Source organism: Oryx dammah, unplaced genomic scaffold, assembly GCF_014754425.2.
Source record: "Oryx dammah isolate SB20612 unplaced genomic scaffold, SCBI_Odam_1.1 HiC_scaffold_13, whole genome shotgun sequence".
NCBI classification, from domain to species: domain Eukaryota; kingdom Metazoa; phylum Chordata; class Mammalia; order Artiodactyla; family Bovidae; genus Oryx; species Oryx dammah.
The window spans coordinates 23,682,913-23,704,472 of record NW_024070197.1 but is presented as its reverse complement, the minus strand read 5'-3'; the positions used below and the strand labels follow the sequence as shown (position 1 = coordinate 23,704,472).

Sequence of the window (21,560 nt, the reverse complement as noted above, 5' to 3'; positions counted from 1 at the left end):
TTTTTGTGTGTGTACTCAGTCACTTCAGGCATGTCCGACTCTTTGCAACCCTATGGATTGAAGCCCAGCAGGTTCCTCTGTCCATGGGATTCTCCATGCAAGAATACTAGAGTCGGTTGCCATGCCCACCCCCCCACCCCCGCCCCAGGGGATTTTCTCAATGCATGAATTAAACCCGTATCTCTTAAGTCTCCTGCATTGGCAGGCAGGCTCTTTACTGCTAGTGCAAATGTCCTTAGTTTCAAGGAATCCAAAGGGCTCTGGGTGGGGTGCAATAGGGGCAGGGCTGTTATTAAGGAGTCTTGTTGGTACTTCCCAAGCCTCATTGCCCTGTGCATGTGAGCTGCCTCTGAGGGCTACTTCTCTCCAGGTCATTACCAGGAACTTTCTAGAAGACAGCACCATAGAGCATGACTGTGGGAGACCTTTTGGTGGTAGTTTAGAAATACTCCACGATCCTGTGCGCCAGAGAGGATGTTGCAGAAAATGAGCGTGTCACAGATGGGTCAACCATGGGCTGCGGCAGGGCCCAATGCTGCTGGTCCCCAAGATTCTTCCTTGGTCAGCCTGGGTTCTCTCATGCTTTCTGGCTTTCTTAAGGGTCTACACTCACCCAAGGTATATGTGGATGTGGTCAGGGCTGATCTAGAAGCCACGGCTGCAATGTTCCTCTTTATTTACCCACTGTCTTTCTCCAGTTATTTCAACGAACAATGAAAGGCACCAATGAGATTGATCTGAAAAGCTTGCCTGGTGTGAGGGATGGCTCGGCAGTGTGAGGACACGAGGGGATCGCCCCTTCGCTGTCTACCTGTCCCAGGGAGCCCCTTCCCCACCACTTGTATACATGACTGTCTTCTGGACGCCTTTGCTTGTGTTGACCGTGGAGCATGAACCGTGATTCTGGGGACTGCTCCTCTTCACCCTAGGACGCCCTTGTTCCAACATCCAGATGGTGCCTCTGTCACCCTGTATAGGCCTGGCTCTGGCAAACAGCATATGTGTCTTTCCTCAAGAATGTTCCTTCTCTCCTGTGAGTTCCCCCGACCTTTGAGCCATCTTTCAACTGGGAACTGGAGCCTTGCTCCAAGCTGGGATGTCCTTCCTTCATGAATGATTGGCCTTCCTCCTCCCACTTGGGTCTCTAGTGGGTTGCAACTCTTAAAGTCAGCCTTTAGGCATGTGAGCAACCATTCAGCATGTATTGGGTAGGCCTGTGGAGAAGGCAATGGCACCCCACTCCAGCACTCTTGCCTGGAAAATCCCATGGACAGGGGAGCCTGGTGGGCTGCAGTCCATGGGGTTGCTAAGAGTCAGACACAACTGAGCGACTTCACTTTCATTTTTCACTTTCATGCATTGGAGAAGGAAATGGCAACCCACTCCAGTGTTCTTGCCTGGAGAATCCCAGGGACGGGGGAGCCTGGTGGGCTGCCGTCTGTGGGATCGCACAGAGTCGGACACAACTGAAGCGACTTAGCAGCAGCAGCAGCAGTGTCAGGCAGGTGGTATAGATGCCCTTCTCACCTTCTCAGCACTACAAGTTCTACATCATTCCAACAGCAATCTTCTCAGGCTAATGCATGCAGCAGGTGTTCAGTGTGTGCTCCTGGAAGTGGTCTGGGGTCCAGGAGCTGTGCGATGGGAGCTTTGACAGAGACCTTACAACTCTGTGGCTTGGTGCTGGCCATGTGCCCAATGCCAGCCTTTGATGGCAGAGGCCACGGTAGTGCTTGTGTCCATAAAGAGTGTGGCACGTGACACGTGTGCAATATCACACATTACAGTACACACTCCTCCACAGAGGAGTGCACTCTCTCCTGGAGCACCCTTGGGTCCTGATCAAAGACACCCCTTTGTAGAGAATTTCCACAGGTGGTGTGTAGGGAGTGACAGGAGGGAGCAGAGACGTGCTCGTCTCTTTTGAGAAAACCTGAAGGTGGAATTCCTGATCAGGACCCAGCTAGCTGTGCCAACCTGACTTTGGACAATTATTTAATCTTGGTTTTCTTATCTGTAAAGTGGGGAGATGTTTCTCCACTATATATCCCCACTGATAGTCATGAGGACCATTGAGGCAATTTCTATAAACGTGCTCTGATGAACTGGTGTTGGACTGTTTTCTCATCACTAAGCACCAGAGGTTGGACACTTACCTCACCCCCACTCCCCTCTCTGCCATCATGCACCCGAGCAGAAACCACCAGCATGGAAAGTGTGGAAGCCTTGTGGATGCAGCCCCGGCTCTTCCCTGAACCCAGTTGCCCACAAGTGCAGAGTCGTAATGAATGGATGGTCCCCCAAGGGCAGGCATTTTCTTTTCCTCCTCAGGTACAGGGAAAGAGCAGATATTTCCATCGTAGCAAGTAAGAAAAATATCTCATTTCCCCACTTTTGTTATAAACAATGTACGGCTTGCTTTCTCCTTACTCCTCTTGACCCTCCACACTGTATACATATTTATATATTATTCATAGTGGATTAAAAATGAATGTGCTCTTTACCACGGCTCTACGGTGCTGTGACAATACAAATTAACGTATGATGTACTTACTTTTTGCATGGCTGTGATGGGAAATGTTGATGGGCTCAAAGTGAGAGACAGAGAGAGAGGTGGGAAGTGGGGTGATGTTGGGGGCTCACATCTGGCCACAGCATCAGGGTCCGAGGTCCTGCCTTCAGACGGGGATGGGGGCTCTTCGGGGCAGCAGCCTTGCTGCAGAGCTGGACAGGCCTTCCCCCTTGGAGTGAGGTGCAAGTTCCACAGGGGGTCCTGGGGGCCCCACCCCTGCCCAGCTCCCACTGAGCTCCACCTTCACCACACTGGAAGCACCAGCTTGCAGGCCCCTGCACCCACACAGCCTCCCTGCTTCATACTGAGGTCAGGCAAGTCTCTCTGCCTGGGATAGCATGCTGCTCCTCTTCTTTTCTCTTGGCTGCCTCCCTCTTTCCTTTTTCCATCCATCCATCCATCCATCCATCCATTCACCTGTCCTTTTGCTTGAAAAATACCTGATGGAAATCTGTAACATTCCAAAGTCTCTACTAGGTAGTAAGAAATATCAATAATCAGAAAACCAAAAAAAAAAAAAAAAAAAAAAAACAGAGCCAAAGCAAAACTCCACAGTTCCTGAGTCCTGGAGCTGACTGTCTTATGGGGCAGACAACATAACTGTTTGTTGATCTACTCTTGTTGGACACTGTACTGTGGAAGAGGAGAGTTTGCTGTGGTGAACCTCAGTGGGTCTGGGGTCATCAGGGGAAGCCTGAGGCAGCTGCACCAAGAATGGGATTATAGTACTTCCATGAAGCAGGGAAGGGAGCATTCAGATGCAGGAAATGAGACAGGATTGGGCAGAGGTCCTATGGCAGGAAAGAGAATAAAGCATGTAAAGCATCTGGAGAACAGAGAGGGTCCTGTGGTCAGAGGCAGCAGCTCAGCGGCTTTGAGGGCAAAGAGGCTGGAAGTGCATGCAGGGGCTCATATTCCTCCCGGCTGAGCTCTTGGAGCCCCCAACCCCCTTGACCATCTCCCCCACTGCATGGCCTCAAACTGCCAGCCCTGCACCAGAACAGGATCCTCCAGACACGATATCCTTCCCACTTGGACGTGTGACCACAGCCCAGCCCACGTCTGCTGAACCTCACCAAGGGAAATACTACTAACAACTACTTCCTTGCTAACAACTACTTCCTTCGGACTCTGAAGGTCTTGCAGATCCCAAAACCCCCAGTCAAAAGCAGGAGCCCCAAAGAGAGACTATTTCAGGCTTTATTCCCCGACTATCTGGGATAAGATCACCTAGGACAGGCAGGCTAGTACAAAACTGGCACAGGGAAGTCTTGTTGAATGAGTGCTTTTGATGAAGAACAAAGCATAGCCTCTCTTGACCAGTCTTACTTAGATAAGGAACAGAATGATACAAAGAAATCAGCAATTACAGCAATGACAGATAGCTGACATTTGTAGAGCTCTTTGTCATTTACAAACTTGACACTTTGTCTCCTCTGATCTTCACAACAGGATTAGGGTGTCAGTATTCGTATTATTCCCCCATTTCCAAGATGTAGAAACTGAAGCCTTGAGAGATCAAATGCTCACTCAAGGTCAGACAGAGGGGAACCCAAATCTTGGGTGTTAGTGGCCTCTCAGCCTCACGAAGGGGTGATGCTATGCTTAGAGTGCAAGGTCCTGGTCAGATTCACACTGGCCACTATGGGGCAGGAGGACATCTGAAATCAAAAATGCGAAACAGAGAGCTCTCTGTGGTCAGGCCTCTGCAGGAAGGGTCTCCTGCGTTCAGAGGGGCCAAAGGCCGCCCTAAGCAGAGTGCTTCCCTGTGGGGCTGAGCTTGAGAAAGGCCAGTGTGTTCATATTCTCCTCAAATGGGGAGGTGGCTGGGGTGGGTGCCCTTATTCTTTTAAATTCAATCCAAGAAAGGCTGTTAGACTCAACTCTGTCTTAAAGCCTTTGCTGCTTCTTAGAGATTGATGGACAGTAGTAACATCTTCCGGAGAAGGCAATGGCACCCCACTCCAGTACTCTTGCTTGGAAAATCCCATGGACGGAGGAGCCTGGTAGGCTGCAGTCCATGGGGTTGCTAAGAGTCGGACACAGCTGAGCGACTTCACTTTCACTTTCAACTTTCATGCATTGAAGAAGGAAATGGCAACCCACTCCAGTGTTCTTGCCTGGAGAATCCCAGGGACAGGGGAGCCTGATGGGCTGTTGTCTATGGGGTCGCACAGAGTCGGACACGACTGAAGCGGCTTAGCAGCAGCAGCAGCAGCAGCAATAGCATCTTCATCTCTACCTATAGGCCCAGGTGAATGGCTACCTCCATCTCTGGTGGTGCAGGCAGCATGGCTGGTCTTTCTTCTCATTAAAATGTGCCAGATGGAAGTTTGCAGCATGTCACCCTGAGGGCTTCTCCCCAGGGGATGTGTTGACCTACCTCCATCTGGAGATCTGATTTCCTTGGAGCCCCACATCCACCTTAGCAGGAAAGTAAGAAAACTCCCCTCGGATTTCCATGGCCCTCTCACTGCCTCTGCCTTCATGTGGGTCCTTTGTTCTGTCACATGTATTGGAAAAGCACAGTGGAAATTTCAGTGGAGCTCTCAGCTGTGGGGTTTGTTCTGAAAGTATAGGGTATGTTCTCTGACCCAAAGGTAACAGATCACTGAGTTTGTGCCAATACCAGGGGCTTCGCATGGACAAATGGTATAGAGAAATTGGAAACTTTTCATCCAGATTTAGCTAGACTGGGAAATGAATCAAGTTTTCAAAAGTGCTTTGCATACCAACAGCTTTCTGTTTGGGAGTAAATGTTCCCATCACCAAAGGATCAACCTTTCACTTACATCCTATTCTCGGGGGAACACAATGCTTTCTTCCGGCCCCATCTCGGCTCCTCAAAATCACCTTCCCTCAGGATAGGGATCTCATTTCTTCAAAGCTTTTCTTCCACCTCAGTCTCATGGGAACCTTTCAATAAACTATTTAGAAGGGTGTGTGTGTGTGTGTGAATCCTAAAAATTCATATAATTCTTATAGGAATTTTAGAGAATTAGGAGATCTGAGTACTTTATACACATTTGAAATTTGTTTTAAAGTCAAACCATCCAAGTTCACTCTATTTTAAGTTATTCATCTGAGCTATGGGGTTGATGTTTTTGACATAACAGCCATAAAGCTCAAATATAAGGATAAACACACAGACATATATGTGAAAAACTGAGGGACAGCGGCCTTTGGGATCTTCAGGTACTACTATTACCTACAGCGCTTCCATTTACAAACTACAATGTAAGATCAAGGTTTATCATGGTTCCAGTATTGTATAGACTTCCTTCTACAAATGTACACATGCATAAAATTATACCTTCATATATAAATTTTCAGCTCACCTAAGTTAAAATAAAAACTACTTCAGTACTAATGGTTTGACCACTAAAGAATCCAAATATGCCAGAATTAGATGACACGCAAATTCGTGAAGCATTCCATATTTTTTCATACTCACAGAAAACTAGTCAATCTAATCATACTAGGACCACAGCCTTGTCTAACTCAATGAAACCAAGCCATGCCTACAGGGCAACCCAAGATGGGCGGGTCATGGTGGAGAGGTCTGACAGAATGTGGTCCACTGGAGAAGGGAATGGCAAGCCACTTCAGTATTCTTGCCTTGAGAACCCCATGAACAGTATGAAAAGGCAAAATGATAGGATACCAAAAGAGGAACTCCCCAGGTCATTAGGTGCCCAATATGCTACTGGATGAGATGGCTGGATGGCATCACGGACTTGATGGACGTGAGTCTGAGTGAACTCCGGGAGATGGTGATGGACAGGGAGGCCTGGCGTGCTGCGATTCATGGGGTCACAAAGAGTCAAACGCGACTGAGCGACTGAACTGAACTGAACTGAACTGATTGTATATCTTTGACTCTCCCAAGATACAGATATTCAGATATAACCATAGGATAAAAATCATAATTAATATTTAAAATCAGTTGGTGACAGAATTTTACTAAGTGCTTTTATGCCAAGTTGGCCAATTCAAAAAAGCTTTTATTGTGAATAAAGGTGATATCTCAGGTTCTCCGTTTGGTTTGCTAAGATGCATGTGGTTCCCACAGTGACACAATTTGCAGAGAGGGTGGCTTCCAAAGTTTGTAGCATAGATTCATACAGAAATAATAATAGAAAGTATAATAGGCAACTTTGACAAATGAGAAAAAACAGTGGAAGAATGTAGGAACCTGATGAATCATGGTGATCTAAAGATTTATTAAACAATACCATGGTTTGGTCATTTGCTTCACGGTTCTGCAAGCCTCTTTGGATTATGGTGCCAAGAGTTTTGATTTTCTTTATTTATTTTTAATTATTATTTGGAGTTTTTCACTCCAAAGTCTTGTCATGATGATTTTCCCCATCTGTAACTTATTGCCATAAAATAAGTGAATTGATGAGTTAGCCCCAGCTGTATCTGAGCCATGTGAGAAGCTTTGGACAAAACTTTAGAAATGTTTCTTAGGCTTCCTGAGGGAAGTCTCAACTCTTCTCTCCGGTTCTCTGAATGAACTTGAGTTGGTTCCTATGCCTCTGGCTGCAGACCTGGGCTGTCCTTCCTTCTTTCTCCCACTCAAGAGCTGCCCTATCAGAGAACGTCAAACCACCTCACTGAGCCCTGGACATAACTTCATGTCCATAGGGATGACGACTTCATGAGTTGGATGGTTGAGCCTCGGGATCTGTTGGAAACTCACTGACAACCAGCTTAGTGCTGACGAAGATTCATGATTATGGTGGAGAGAATGGGCATGGCTTTTCCTATCTCACTGCCATTGATCAACCCCATGATTCTTCCCTTCAGTCTATGCTTTAACTCCAACATGATGAAAAGTAGGGCCATATACAGTATTCATAAATATCCTAAGTCCACTAGAAACAGAGTCTCAGTTTTCTCCTTCTGCACCAACCCAGATTCTTCCCTGTTATCTGTATGGGGGGGTGACCAAACCCTAAGGATGGGGTTGGATAGCAGGAAGGCAGGAGGCAAAAGCTACTCACAAAGCCTTCTCTTACTTGATAATTGTGGTCCAGGCCCCTCATTCTGACAGTCTGTGCTCTTCTTGCTGTGGTAGGCCATGGAGAAGGGCCAAGAGCAAGTGTGTTCCTCTCTATGGACTTACGCAAGTAGGAAAGTTGATCAAATTCAGTCTTGTGTTAGGTACAACAATAGAAACAAGAGAAGAGAAAACTCTGTCTGAAAATGTGTAATTCATTCAAAAAAAGGCCAGGGGAAACAGTAAAATAATAATGCAATCCCTGCAAACAGTTCATACCTGCTTGTTCTGTGCCAAGCAAAGGGCTTGGCACCAGTGATGTTAAGATGGCTGTGCTTCCTGCCTCAGGAACTCACAGTCTGTCATGGCAGCCGACGCATACACACACCGCAGTCACACAAAACAGAGCTTTGAAAGGAGAATGGGGTTGGGGTCTGCAGAGAACAGAAGTGATGTCTCAGGGAGAAGGTGGCACAGGCAGAGCATGGGGACCCTGCAGAATGAAGCCCGTCTGCAGAGACCATCTAATCGTTTGGTTTGGAGTGGGCAAACAGGGGAAGCTCCTGGAGACAGGAGAGGTGTTGGGACTGAGCTGTAAAGGCGAGGGGGTAGGTGGTCATTAAAGATTTGGGCAGGGAACTCAGAGCTGAGCTTCTGCTTTAGGTACTCACTCTGGTAGACCTGGGGAGGATGGGCAGGAAGTGGGGAAACTGGAAGCAGGATGCTCTCCTGCAGGCTGCCATGTTCATAGTCTAGCACGAGCCGGTGTACACCGGACCAGGCTCAGAAGGGGATTATGGGAAGTAGAAAGATTCAGCAGGTAGAATGGATTTGACCTGGGGGCCAACTGGCTAGGAGGGAAATGGAGAGAGCTAATTCCCGAAGCCCACTAAGAAAGGAGCAAGAATCTAGTGCTGTGTGCAATGTGGTGAGGAAATGAGTTTCAATTCCAAACATTTGGTTGCTCTCCAATTTCTCAAGAACAAGACTGCTTTACTAAGTAGATACACAGGACTTCTGCTATTATGCTCTAGAAAAAGTGATGAATATGCTGTTCAGATGTTTTCTGGGGTAAACAATTGGGCCCATTTATTTGCTTGTTTATTTTCCTGAGCAAATGAAACCCAGCAGTGGGTCTTGACCTCTCTGGGTGCTGGGTGGGACAGCACTCACGGGCTTCCAGGAATGGCATATCCACAGCTTCCCAGCATTGGGCAGAACGAATTGTCCCATTAGAACTTCCCAAACTAGATGCTTTACTGGTTCCTAAAGACAGCAGAGATGTGTGCATGTCTGTGGTGCACCAGAACAGAAAAATGAAGCCTGAAGGAGCAGGTGGATTTTCACAAGAATCCATCTTCTGTTCTTATTTACAGACTTTCTGGAGAAGTTTGATTCCGGGCGTCACCATTCAAAATTGAACTTCTTTAAAACTAGGCTGGCCTTAATTATCTGAGTGTCCCAGTTCTTGTCTGATACTTTCTGCTGCCTCCTCTTGAAACAGAGCTCCCCAAATTCCTCCAGCTTGGCACTTCCACTCCACCAAAGAGCAAGGCTTGGGGAACATCTCTCTCTCACCCGACCCCAAACACACTTCCTGGTCACGCTTGTCTTGTTTATCAGTAGAATTGGTGGGGACATGAGGAAGTAAACTGGCTTGGAGATGAGTCAGCATCCCAGATGGAGGGATTTATGGGTTTTCTTGGTATGGAGCTAGGGTCACAAAGTCTAGTCCAGGGCTCAAATCCACCTCCTGTCTGTTCTCATACAGCCTGTGGAGCTAAGAATGGTTTTTACATTTTTAAATGGTTGGGAAAAAAAGCCCAACAAGAATAATATTTCATCACATATGAAAATTATATAAAATTCAAATTTCAGTGTCCATAAATACAGTTTTGAATTTCATCAACAAAAAGTTGGAAATTTATTTCCTCTCTTGTTATATAAGTATCTACATCATATCTTTGATCTTGGCCTGCAAAGTCTAAAATCCTTGCTATCTTACTTTTTATAAAAGAATTTCCAGGTGTTGGAACTTTCTTTTCTCTCACCTAGAAAGGCTGAATTAAAAACCCTGGCTAGGATGGAAAGATCTTTTAAATCCTTGTCCAAGTTATTATTATTATTATTTGGTAACTTATTGTTTGAGGCTTTCCTGGAGGCTCAGCAGTAAAGAAGCCACCTGTCAATGCAGGAGACATGGGTTCAATCCCTGGGTTGGGAAGATCCCCTGGAGAAGGAAATGGCAACCTGCTGCAATATTCTTCCTGGAGAATCCCATGGACAGAGGAGCCTGGTGGGCTACAGTCCACGGGGTTGCAAAAAAGTCAGACATGACTTAGCAACTAAACTGCAGCTTATTATTTATCCAAATAAGTTATTACTTATCCAAAGAGATATATTGGCTGCATCTTTATTCTTTGCCATTTGACCTTTGCAAGGCAATAACACTGCTGATATTGTACTGGTAATAATTATCATGGTCCTTTGCGCTCTGGGAGCCGGGGAGGGGTACGCAGCAGAACTGACTGGCCATTCTTTCTGCCCATAGGTCACAGGCCTTTCCAGTGCCGCTACTGTCCCTACAGTGCCTCTCAGAAGGGAAATCTGAAGACCCACGTCCTCTGTGTCCATCGCATGCCTTTTGACAACAGCCAATACCCTGACCGCAGGTTCAAGCGCTCCAGAGTCGACTCGGAGGCTTCTGGGAATTTCGAAGACCCCGCAGCTGTCAAGGCGGGGAGCTCAGCAGAGTTAACGGAGGAAGGCAGCAAGGCCCAGGAGGAGCGCAACTGAGCCAACCAATTCGGAGATTGCAATATTATTTTACACAGTTTTCAGATTATGCATCTGGTAAAAGAGTTTGCTAACTGCATTCCAAGGGGAAAAAATCATGTACAACCCCCCACTAGTGTATAGAACGTTTAAAAATTTTAAAAAGATATCTATATATATATTAAAAAAAAAAATCCCCAGCCCTTGAAAATGGCTGCTAAACTGTTACCCGGCAACAAGTACTTCCAAACAACGCAGGTGGGAGAAAAGGGATTTCAGAAATGCTTGGTGTCCTCCGAGCTCAAGAAAGCTCGGGGGCCCTTCCAATGCTAGAGTCGCCTATGTCCAAAAATCAAGCTCTTAACTGCAAAATGATGCCATCTAAATGATTTAGTGTTGCCTTGAAGATGGAGGGGCTGTGTTTTCATTGTTGAAAACACCTCTATAATCTGACACCAGCTGCTGTCATCTGCCTCGCACCCTAATGGGATGTGTTGGGAGGCAGTCGCGGTGCCAGTCAGACTGGAGCGGTCACTGCAGAGAAAATCAATTCACGTGGTGTCGTAACTGCACTCTTGGAGAAATCTTAGCCGGCCCGCAGCCAGCGCCAGGGCAGACCAGCACTGCAGAGGCTTGCCATCTTCAATGTGCATTAAAAAAAAAAATCCACAGCCAAATGAATCAATGGTCAGGAAGTGTCTGCAGACAAATGTCCATTGCAGGTTTGATGAGTAATTCCTTTTTTTAGATCAAATTGCAGTATAGAGGGAAATGCTTTTTCTCGGTTGTCTTTTTTTTTCCTTTTTTCTTTAATTTTTGGAGGAATTTACAAGAAGGTTGCTAATAAAAAAAAATAGGGATACATGATATCAAATGCTTAAAACTAGCCCACCCTACTCACAGAAGGTGCTGGTGAAGAATGGAAATTTACATAATAGTAGAAAGATTGCTTTATTATGATTTTTAAAATGTTACTTGAATGAAGGCTGCTCCAGTCCTTATTATCAGATTTTTTTCATCTGTTAGTTTTTGTAAGTGTCATAGACATGAAGCAAGATTTTCTTCTCCAGCAAGCTCTTATGAAATAGCTTGTATTAAAATATGAATCTAAACATCCTGCTCTCTATCACTAATGAAGAAAACTGTTTAAGTTAAAATGTCTGTTTTTGTAAAACAAATGTGTTCTATATTTTTGTAGATTTTAGATTTTCTACTGATTGGATACTCCAAATTTATCAAGTTCTGCACCACCCAGAGGGAGATTTGGAGGGCCAATAATGAAACACTTGACTCATTTTTTTAACAGACAATTTATGAAGACTAGTTAAGGGTTTATTCTTGAATCTGCTAGTGTGGCGTCAGAGTTCAGCCTCTTAACATATTTCCTTTGAGTGACACGAAATTGGTGCTGTTGCTTGTGATGGTGGAGAAGTACTGAAGTATTAACTTCTTCTAAGACAAAATTATTCAGACTTTTAAAAAAAAAGATCGATATTTCCTTGCAGGCTGGGAGCACAGAATAAAACCCCAGGGCCTTAAAAACTTCAGCTCTGCCTACAGCAGTTTACAAAAATACTAAACTGCAATCAATGTAAATAAAATGCTTCGCTATCCTGAGACCAGAAGGAATCTCAGGCTAATAAGGAATCCGGTTTGCATATGCTGTCGAGAGGGTGACATCCACCCGGGGTTTCAGTGTAAACGCAATCGCTGTACAATGTGGACCCATCTGGCATAGAGCAAGCTGCTTTCTTGTTTTTCTAGAATAGTTCTCACTGCCTTACTTAAATCGAGTTGATAAACTTAATGCAACTGTTTCTATGATCCTAGAGAAAGGACTGAAATGTTATTGAAAACTTTCCGACTGTAGTAAGCTTTAGGATTTTAACTGCACTACTGTGTTTGGTGACTGTGCCAGTCGCTTGCTTTCTGTGTGTTTGCCCCCTGCCTTTGGTATCTTAGCAAAGAAAAATATAAAAAAAGAAGAAAAAAAAAGTAAAAAGAGGAGAAAAGAGGAAAAAAAGTGGAAAAAAACCCAACAAACAACGAGAGCCACATCCCATTTCTAGCACTTTGGGCGCTCTTTCAGTATCCTTTTGTGTCTTCTGAGCGTCGCCAGATGCGACAGGCAATAATTCTGTTTGTGACACTGGGAACATCCCCTCTTCTTTGTGGCGTGTGTGTTGATTCCATTTTGTCCAGTGCTACTGTCCTTATTTCCCCCCGACACAGGCCTTCTCTCCAGAACATTTGTAACTTGTAATACAAACAAGTGACAGCCGCAGTGATGCAGTCTCAGTTTCTGAATGTCATCAGGCTCTCATATCTAAACATGTCAAGTTTTTCCCCTGTAACTTCTGTAGTCTGTGATGCTGGTCATAATACTGTCTACATTCCTACACAAAGAAAAAAAAAAATCTATCTTGGAGGAAATCTGAGATCAATAGAGTAGAGGATTTTGTTGCTATGCTTGTAACAAGTAGAAAACTTTGTATTTAAAGTTTATTCTTGGTCATTATTTATTATTATAATACATCAGTTGACAGAACTTTATTCTGGTATAGAAAGTATTAAAAGTTGTTTTTTCAGCAATGACTGTTTTCTTTCTGCTGTTAGAATAAAATGTCTTTGAAGCAGTCCAGTTTTATCCAGTGTTTTACGCAATAAAACCTCTACCTCTGGAAAACAAAAATACCCATTTCTTCCTATTCGCGTATGTTTACTAGGAGGAGCAGGACATATTTTTGTAGCTTTGTCAGACTCTGGTAATGCTTGGTCAAACCACACTTCTAACAAAAAGCCCCGCAGTATTCTGTGTGGATGGTTCCCATAGCCTGGTTCTTTTTCAAATTTCAAGCTGAAAGTGTATCACTGGGTGAACAAACAGCGTGTGTATGTGCGTGTGTGTGCGCACACACCCAAGCACACATGTTTCTTTGAAAGCTTGCAGACACAGGTTACAGTGAGGTAATACCCAGGCAAACACCAATGCTCCTCATATTATAGTAATTACACCAGACACTTAAAGCGTTGGGATCTATTATTCTCCTTTACTGGTAGCAAGTTTAAAAAAAAATAATTAAAAACAAGGAAGTCTTATCAGAGGACAAGCTGAATTCTCTCTCCAGAAGCAAAGGAAAAGAACAAAGAATAATAAAATCTATGGTTTCAGGGCTACATAAAAAGCAGAATTCTGACACTGATCTTCTCAGGTTTGGTGTGCGCCCCACACTTGATGTGCAGGCTTGCTTTTTGACTTGTTTTTCATTGTTAGTGGTGCCATGGTTTCAAAACCAAGCTCCCATGGTAAACGCTGCAGCTCTGGAATAGGTCAGCCCCACCGAAATGCTGGAGGCAAAGGCATCCAGCCATGCTATAAGAATCTATAATCACCGGGTTTCTTTCAGGAGGCCAAGCTATTGGTGTTCCTGGACAGGGACAGATGACAATCCTAAGGGCCCACTGTCACACAGCAAAGGTGAGTCATGAGGGGTTAGTGAGAGATCAGGAAAAGGACCCACAGGGAAGGAAGGTTGATGGAGGGGGCATGACTCCGTATACATGATGAATCCAATCCCAAATGCTTCCACGGGCCAGGCAGGACACCTCAGTGGCAAGAAGGGGACAGTAGGAATTTGCAGCAGGGGCTCAGGGGCAATGAGAAACGCCAGCCCAGTGCCTCATCACCAAGAGGAATGTGGCATCAGGGCTTCTGAGTTTGCAAGTGACACTGGACCCCTGGATTTTGAGTGGTGTCTTAATTTTACATATTGGCTCAAAATGTGTATTTAAAAACTGTGATAAATAGATGATCAAAATGTGGCTTATACACACATTTGCAATTTCTTTTTTCTCTTTCATCATGGTTTAGCACAGGAAATTGAATATAGTTCCCGTGATATACAGTAAGACCTTTCTGCTTATCCAGTCTACGTATATATAACAGTTTGCATCTGCTAACCCCAAATATCCAAACATCCTTCCCCTACCCGCTTCCCTCTTGGCAACCGCAGTCTGTTCTCTATGTTTGAGAATCTGCTTCTGTTTCCTAGATAAGTTCATTTGTCTCATATTTTGGATTCCACACGTAAGTGATATCTTCTGATGACCTTTGTCTCTTTCTGACTTACTTCACTTAGTATAATCATCTCTGGGTCCATCCATTTTGCTCCAAATGGCATTATTTCATTCTTTTTTATGACTAATATTCCATTTATATATATACGCACACACACATACACACCACGTCTTCTTTATCCATTCATCTGATGGACATTTAGTTTGTTTCTGTGTCTTGGCTATTATAAGTAGTGCTGCTATGAACATTGGAATGCACATATCTTTTCCAATTATTGTCTTGTCAAGAATGGCATATTATTCTGCTATGAAGAGGGATGGAGATCTGACGCAGGCTACAGCATAGGTGAGACATAAAGACATTGTGCTTAAGTGGAAGAAAGCCAATCACAAAAGAAGCCAGTCACACATTGTATCCATTTATAGGAAATGCAATAGGCAAATCCATGGAGACCACGCATAGGTTAATGGTGGCTGGATTTGGGGAGAAAGGAGAATGTGGAGTGACTGTTGGCTAAAGAGTAGGATGTTTCTTTTTGCAGAGATAAAATGTTTCTAAAATTAGATAGTGACGGTAGTTGCCCAACTCTGAATATACTAAAAACCACTGAGTTGTACACTTTAAGATGGTGAATTTTATGGTATGTGAATTATACCTCAATAAAGCTATTATAAAATAAAAAATAAAACTGGAAGGAGGCCTTTTCAAGAAGCATCAGTATATATTTCCATCAAAATATTTTGAGCTCTTAAAGAGTCATAGACAATTGGCAGATTAGTACATTGTAAAAAAAAAATACAAAATTGGGGTGTCCTAACTTAAATTTGAATCCTAGCTATACCACTGACTGGATACTTGATCTTGAACAATTTAGCCTTTCGGATTTCATTGGCTGTATATGAAAATTATGAAATTAAATTTCAATAAAGTAGGGGAAATTATAGGTAAATTTATAAGGGATTCTACAAATGTTAGATTGTTGCTATTGTGGTGTGATAAGCCATGTCTGTATTTGAGATTAATTTCACCACAAAGCATTATACACTAACACCTCTGTTTTCAAAGGGTTCCCCGGTGGTTAGGTGGTCATGATTATTCCTCCACATTCATCTCCTTCAGACAAAATGATCCTGGACAAATAAAGGTCTTAAACGTTTCGTCTTCCAGCATTCTCATTTGAAACATCAGTATTTTCACCACTTTCTTGTCATTCTTAGGGTCTTGAGGGTCAGATAGGGAAAGAATGGGATGCAGGAGAAAAAGAGTTGGTCTTGGGGTTAAATGTCATTCCACTCACTTGTTTGATGAGAGTTTACAGAAAACTTAGTGTGTGCCAGGCATCAGGCCACAGGCTGCAGATACAGGGGTGAGTCAGAGACCATGCCCACACATCCCTGTCTAAGGAGAAAACAGACTTCAATTTGATAATCATCACACAAGTAAGTATAACATATCTGGAAGAGGAGATTCAGAGATAACACATCCCAGAAGATTTCCCTAAGGGGTGACAATGAACTGAGATGTGAAGGACCGGGTGCCTGGTGGAGAAGTAGCGCAAGGGCTGTGTGGGCTGGATGGGGCTCCGGAGGGCTTGTCTCCACCTCTCCAACCTGTGGGATCTGGGCAGGTCGTTCCAGCTACCCAGATCTGCTTCTTTATCTGTGAAGACTCTTTCTGAGCTTATATGAGCTAGCAGTACATAACTGCATTACAAGCTACGCAGAGAGCAAGCTAGGTACCACCAGGTTCCAAGGACTGTTACTGAAACTGACACCAGCTAGAAACTCACTTGAACACTGAAATGTGGTACATTCTGCAGAGGCATGGCTTTCTGATTTGTCAGAGGTCAGCAATATAGGAGTCGATGTAACAAGATCCAAATGCCTTCTTCAACAAATTTACAGGATCTCTGACCAGTCATCAGTCACACCCAGGGGCCTCGGTCTTTTGGAAAGGAGCGGGTGGGTGTCTCCTGGGCCCAATTCAAGGTCTTTCCATGGCCCCAGTCCGTCCTTTTGTGGATGGGCTTGGCTATAGTGGCAGCAGCACCATTTGCTGGGGGAGTCTACATAGGATGACAAACGTCCTGATTTCCCCCAAATAAAGGGATTCCCAGGTTGCAGAACTTCCAGTAGTAAAAGCAGGACAGTCCTGCACAAACCTGAACGGTTGGTCAACTGGGTCCAAGGCTACTCTCTGCAAAGGCACACATCCCAGCTGAGCCAAGCTATTGCTGCCCTTTACCCAGGAGGCTCCATCGGGAGAGCCAAGGGGCTCAGAGCATGGGCTTTGCTAACTCGAGACTTGGGTTCAGTTTTCCTTGCTGCAGTACCTTTCGTACAACGGTGAAAGGTGACAAGGATCACACAGCACTCCACACAGTGCTTGGCACATGGTCCTTGTTTATGTACTCTCTGTTGAGTGACTGAATGAAGAGATCTCTGTTCCCGCTTCTACTAGGTGGGGAATGCCTCAAATGTGAATTTCTCTTCCTAGCAGCGGGAAACTGCTGAGCTGCTGATACTCAGTGTTAAGATACTATTTTGTGCTGAAACTTTTATAAAGATGATAACCCTGCTGTCTCTTGTAGTTTGGGATTTGCACACTTCCCCCTCTCTGTTGAACATCTGTATTGTAACAGTATATTATGAAAACCTCACCTGGTGTATTGTAAGCACAATCCCAAGGAAATTAGTGTTAAATATTGTGATCTTCTTTTCAAGATAGAAAGGCTGGGCCCGTTCCACAGAACTAGAGGTATGTTTCCATGGGGAAGGAAAAAAATTCATAGTGTAATGCAATATTAAAAATGTCGCCCAGCTGAGCATTCCATGTAGAGGCTTGGGTAGAGTTTTAATCTCTTCACCTGTTGGTGTTAAGAGAAAAGAGAGAGAGAGGGAGGGCAGGAGGGAGGCAGGGAGAGAGAGGAAGGGCTTATGTGAATAGGGAAATCACAAGCAAAGAGGAGGGGGAAAATTTAAATGATCCCAGACCGAACTGTTTTGCTGTTAATACAGAAATACAGTGCAAGACACATTTAATGGGCTCTATTTTTTATTATACTATGCTGAATAATTAAGTTTGAGGCTAAGTGTCACATGGATTTATCTTTTAATTAAAAAAGCATGGTTCACGCATATTTGAGTGGTAGTCCAAATAAATGCAATATAGAAATTTATGTTTGTTTATCTAGGTGTTAATTACCTAGAGATTGTTCTGGATTACTTCTTTTTATAAAGTGTCATAGGCTCGTGTCAGAACGAATAAAGCTTGCCCATGGAACCTTATCAATTTGCTAAGGATAGTGCTGGTTTGACCTGAGGTGGGGAGGGCAGGGGAAAACTTTGGGGATTGTTATGTACACACACGCCCCCATTCAAAACCACACCAAATAAAACAGTCGTTTTAGAAAATATTTCTAAGACATAAAGGCACAAATATATCTTCGTTGTTTTACAGCCTCTTGTCCACAGCTATTTATAAAACATGTGATTATTTATGCATTGGGTTATGAGAAGTTCGGCTAGGAGAGGCCGTGAAGGCGGCTCCATCAATCCAGTTACCTGAACCCCAGAGAGGTGGAGGGAGGGTTACTCAGTAGAAATGGGGCCGGACAGGAAGTTGGCTGCTGTGATTTGTCTGAAATATGTCAGCCTCACTGCCTCTCCCAGAAAGGGCAGACAGGGAGAAAGAGGGATAGCAAAGTGGAGGGTAGAGGTCACATTTTTTAGAAACAAGGATGCACATTGGGAAAGCAAAAAGCAGAAGCCCCCACAAACTGCTCCTCATACCTGGGGTCAGTGCCTGACTGTATCTTTGTTTACAAAATGATTTTTGGTGGCAGGTCCGCTGGAAAGGCTTGGTCAAAGGTTCAACTTCAAAGAAACAGGCGTTGCAAGGGCAGGAAGAATTCCAAACCGGTCTGGGGATGTCTAAGTTGGGCGCGCTCCTTTGTTACGCAGGTTTGTTTGCCTTGGTTTTCTGAGTCGCCCGGCCTCTTCCCACTGCTCACCACGCCTCCATTTCTGACTATCAGATCTCCAGAAAATCAACAAAAGTAACTGCGGGTCACGTCCCCGGGCTTGGTGGGTCGCTCTCCCCGGACGCAGGGAGAAAAGGAGTAGAGACCGAGACTGGGACGGGCACTCATTTGTGATTCTCTCCCGTCCAAGCTAGCAGGGGAGCGTCAAGAACCCCCAAACAGCAAACCAGCCCAACATGTAAGCTCTCCGCTGCGAAGGGTTTCATTTTCAGGTTTCCTCCCGCCTGGAGACCTGGCGGACTGATGGGGCGGGTCACTTGGCAGCGCGCCTGGAGAGGGGCGTCCGGGGCGGGGGCGGCCGGCAACAAAGGGGCGCGGCGCCAAACGGTGGCGCCCGGGGCCCGCGAGTCTCCGCCGGGCGGGGACGGGGGCGGGGGCGGGTTTTTTTGGCTCACACCCCGGAACCGGCCTCTGACCCAGCCCCTTGCCCTAAGGTATCGAAGGAGCCTTAGCCTAAGGAGAAAGCGCCCCCGCCCCGGCCGCCCCAGGCTTGGTCCCCAAGGCTCCTCTTTTGGCGAGGAGGCGACAAATGCTCCAAGGGGACTCGCTGTGGCCTCTGGCCCCAAGGAGGGCGCGCGAGTCCTCAGGCGCCGGCTGATCATCCCATAACCGTGGACAGAAATTAATGCTGCATATTTTAAAAATTATTGACACTTGAACTCCGATTTCCTCCCAAATTGCTGCTCATTTCCTCCCCAGAATCGTTGTTACCAGAATTTGGGGCCCAGGAGCACTGCAGGGTGGAGTGGGGGTGTTGCTGGGAGGAGCAGGTCACCCATTTGTGCCAGATGCTGGGGACCCAGCAGAGAACAGGCGAGGAGGATCCCGCCCTGGCTTTCCACTCTGCCCTCTCAGTGATCTGTGGGAAAGTGGAGGGTGGGAATCCTTTTAGATCTGTGGTCAGAGAAGGTCCTTAGCATTGAGCTTTCTTTGAGTGAGGACTTGCTGGCTTCCAGCTTGCCCACCAGAGCCTTATTCAAAAAGAGGGCCCTGAATTGGGAGAATCCAGCAGTGAGGTGTTTGAGGGCCCAGATTTCAGAGGCTGTAAAAGAAGGGGCATGAAGGGCTTTGGGGTGGAGGGCATTAGTTTGGAATGACATGGAGGATCCGTGTGCCCAAGAATATCAACTTCCTTTTTAAAAACTAAAAACAAAATTATTGAGGTGAAATTCACATGCATAAAATTAACTGTTTTACAGTGTATGGTTTAGTAGTATTTAGTAAGTACACTCGCAATGTTGCACAACCATTGGCTCTATGAGTTCCAAAACATATTTATTACCCGAAAGAAGACCGCACACCCGCGGTTTCAATAACTTTCTAGGCTCCCTTCCCCATCCTCCAGCAATACGCAGTCTCCATGGGTTTACCAATTCTGGATATTTCATATAAATGGAATCATGCAATATGTGAACTTTTGTGTTTGACATATTTCACTTAGGGCTTCCTGGTGGCTCAGACGGTAAAGAATCTGGCAGCAATGCAGGAGAATCAAGTTTAATCCTAGGGTCAGGAAGATCCTCTGCAGGAGGTCATGGCAACCTATGCCAGTATTGTTGCCTGGAGAATTCCATGGACAGAGGAGCCTGGTGAGCTACAATCCACGGAGTCGCAAAGAGTATGAGTGACTAATACTTATTTCACTTAGCGTATTTTCAAAGTTCACCCGTGTGGTAGTATGTAACAGTATGTTATTCCTTTCAATGACTGAATAAACTTGTATGTTTATACCACATTTTGTTTCTCTGTTCATCCATTGATGGACATTTGGGTTATTTTCACCTCTTGGCTATATCACATGCTACTGCTATGAACTTTCACGTAAAAGTATTTGGGTAACTGGTTTCCATTATTTGGGGCATATACCTAGGAGTGGTATTGCTGGATGATTGAGAAAGTCTATGTTTACATTTTGAGGAATCACCAAACTCTATCAGCTTTTTAATTCAACAAATCAGATCATTCTCCGCTACACTGCTTAGAATGGCTTCCTCTTACATTACAATAAATTTCATATTCCTTACCATGGCCTTTGAGGCCCTACATTATCCAACCTGATCAATCTCTCTAACTTCATCCTCCATCTCTCCCTCAGTTACCTTCCTTCTCTAGTCAACATGGTGTTTTGCACTTCAGGCCTGCCAAACCTGTTCCTGCCCCAGGCTCTTTGCACTTGTTTTTTCTTGCCCTTTCCAAGCTGGACACCTTCCTTTTCTTAGGTTGTAACTCAGATGTCACTCAGGGAAGCTTTCTGTCACCACATCCATATGTTCGCGGCCTCTGTGCCACACCACAGTTCATCATCTTATTTCTGCCTTCTTTGTGGCAGTAATAAATTACTCCCTAGAAATACCTTGTTTACCTCTTGGTTTACACAGTGATAGTCTGCTTTTCTTAGTGGAATGTAAATTTCATGAGATGAGGGATCCATCAGAGCCCTGGTACAAGTAGTACCTGGTACAGAGTAAGACCTCAAATAAATGATTATTGAAAAATAAGAATTCCCAGCCCGATTATCTTTGATAATAATCCCTGGAATGTTGTTGGAAATTTTGTTAACTTTAAAAAAGTTCTTTCAGCATCTTCAGAAATGAGGCCCCAAACTAAGAAGAATCTTGACTAAACTCAATGACAGACCAGTGGTATCCTTGAGAACTTGAGTATGGTCCTTCTTACTTGTAGTGTGGGTATGTGTCTGTGGGTGGGCAGAGGAGTGGGCAGCCCATTGCATTGATAAAACTGGTCTGATACCCCCAGGCATTGTGTTCATATGAGACCAGCTGCCCAAGCTCTTTAGAAGGATGCATAGCTGCCAAGTGGGTAGCTGCAATCAGAAACTTAGTTCCAAGTCTGTGTCTGCTAAACTGGGCCCATGTCTTTGTACCTCTGAGTACATGTACTGATATGAGAGTTGGACCATAAAGAAGGCTGAGCACCGACGAATTAATGCTTTCAAACTGTGGTACTGGAGAAGGCTCTTGAGAGTCCCTTGGAGTGCAACAAGATCAAATCAGTCAATTATAAAAGAAATCAACCCTGAATATTCATTGGAAGGACTGATGCTGATGCTGAAACTCCAATACTTTGG

General features: G+C 44.9%; 1 protein-coding gene across 2 annotated transcripts in view; it reads left to right on the top strand.

The window, feature by feature from the left end:
- The window catches only part of ZNF536 (zinc finger protein 536), a 450,290-nt gene extending 437,297 nt beyond the window's left edge, over positions 1-12,993 (top strand). For both annotated transcript variants that reach the window (XM_040253951.1, XM_040253950.1), the window contains exon 7: positions 10,129-12,993. In XM_040253951.1, the coding sequence (XP_040109885.1) occupies positions 10,129-10,373 (245 nt within the window). In that variant the 3' untranslated portion in view covers positions 10,374-12,993. The remainder of the gene's footprint in view (positions 1-10,128) is intronic.
- The last annotated feature ends 8,567 nt before the right edge of the window (positions 12,994-21,560 follow it).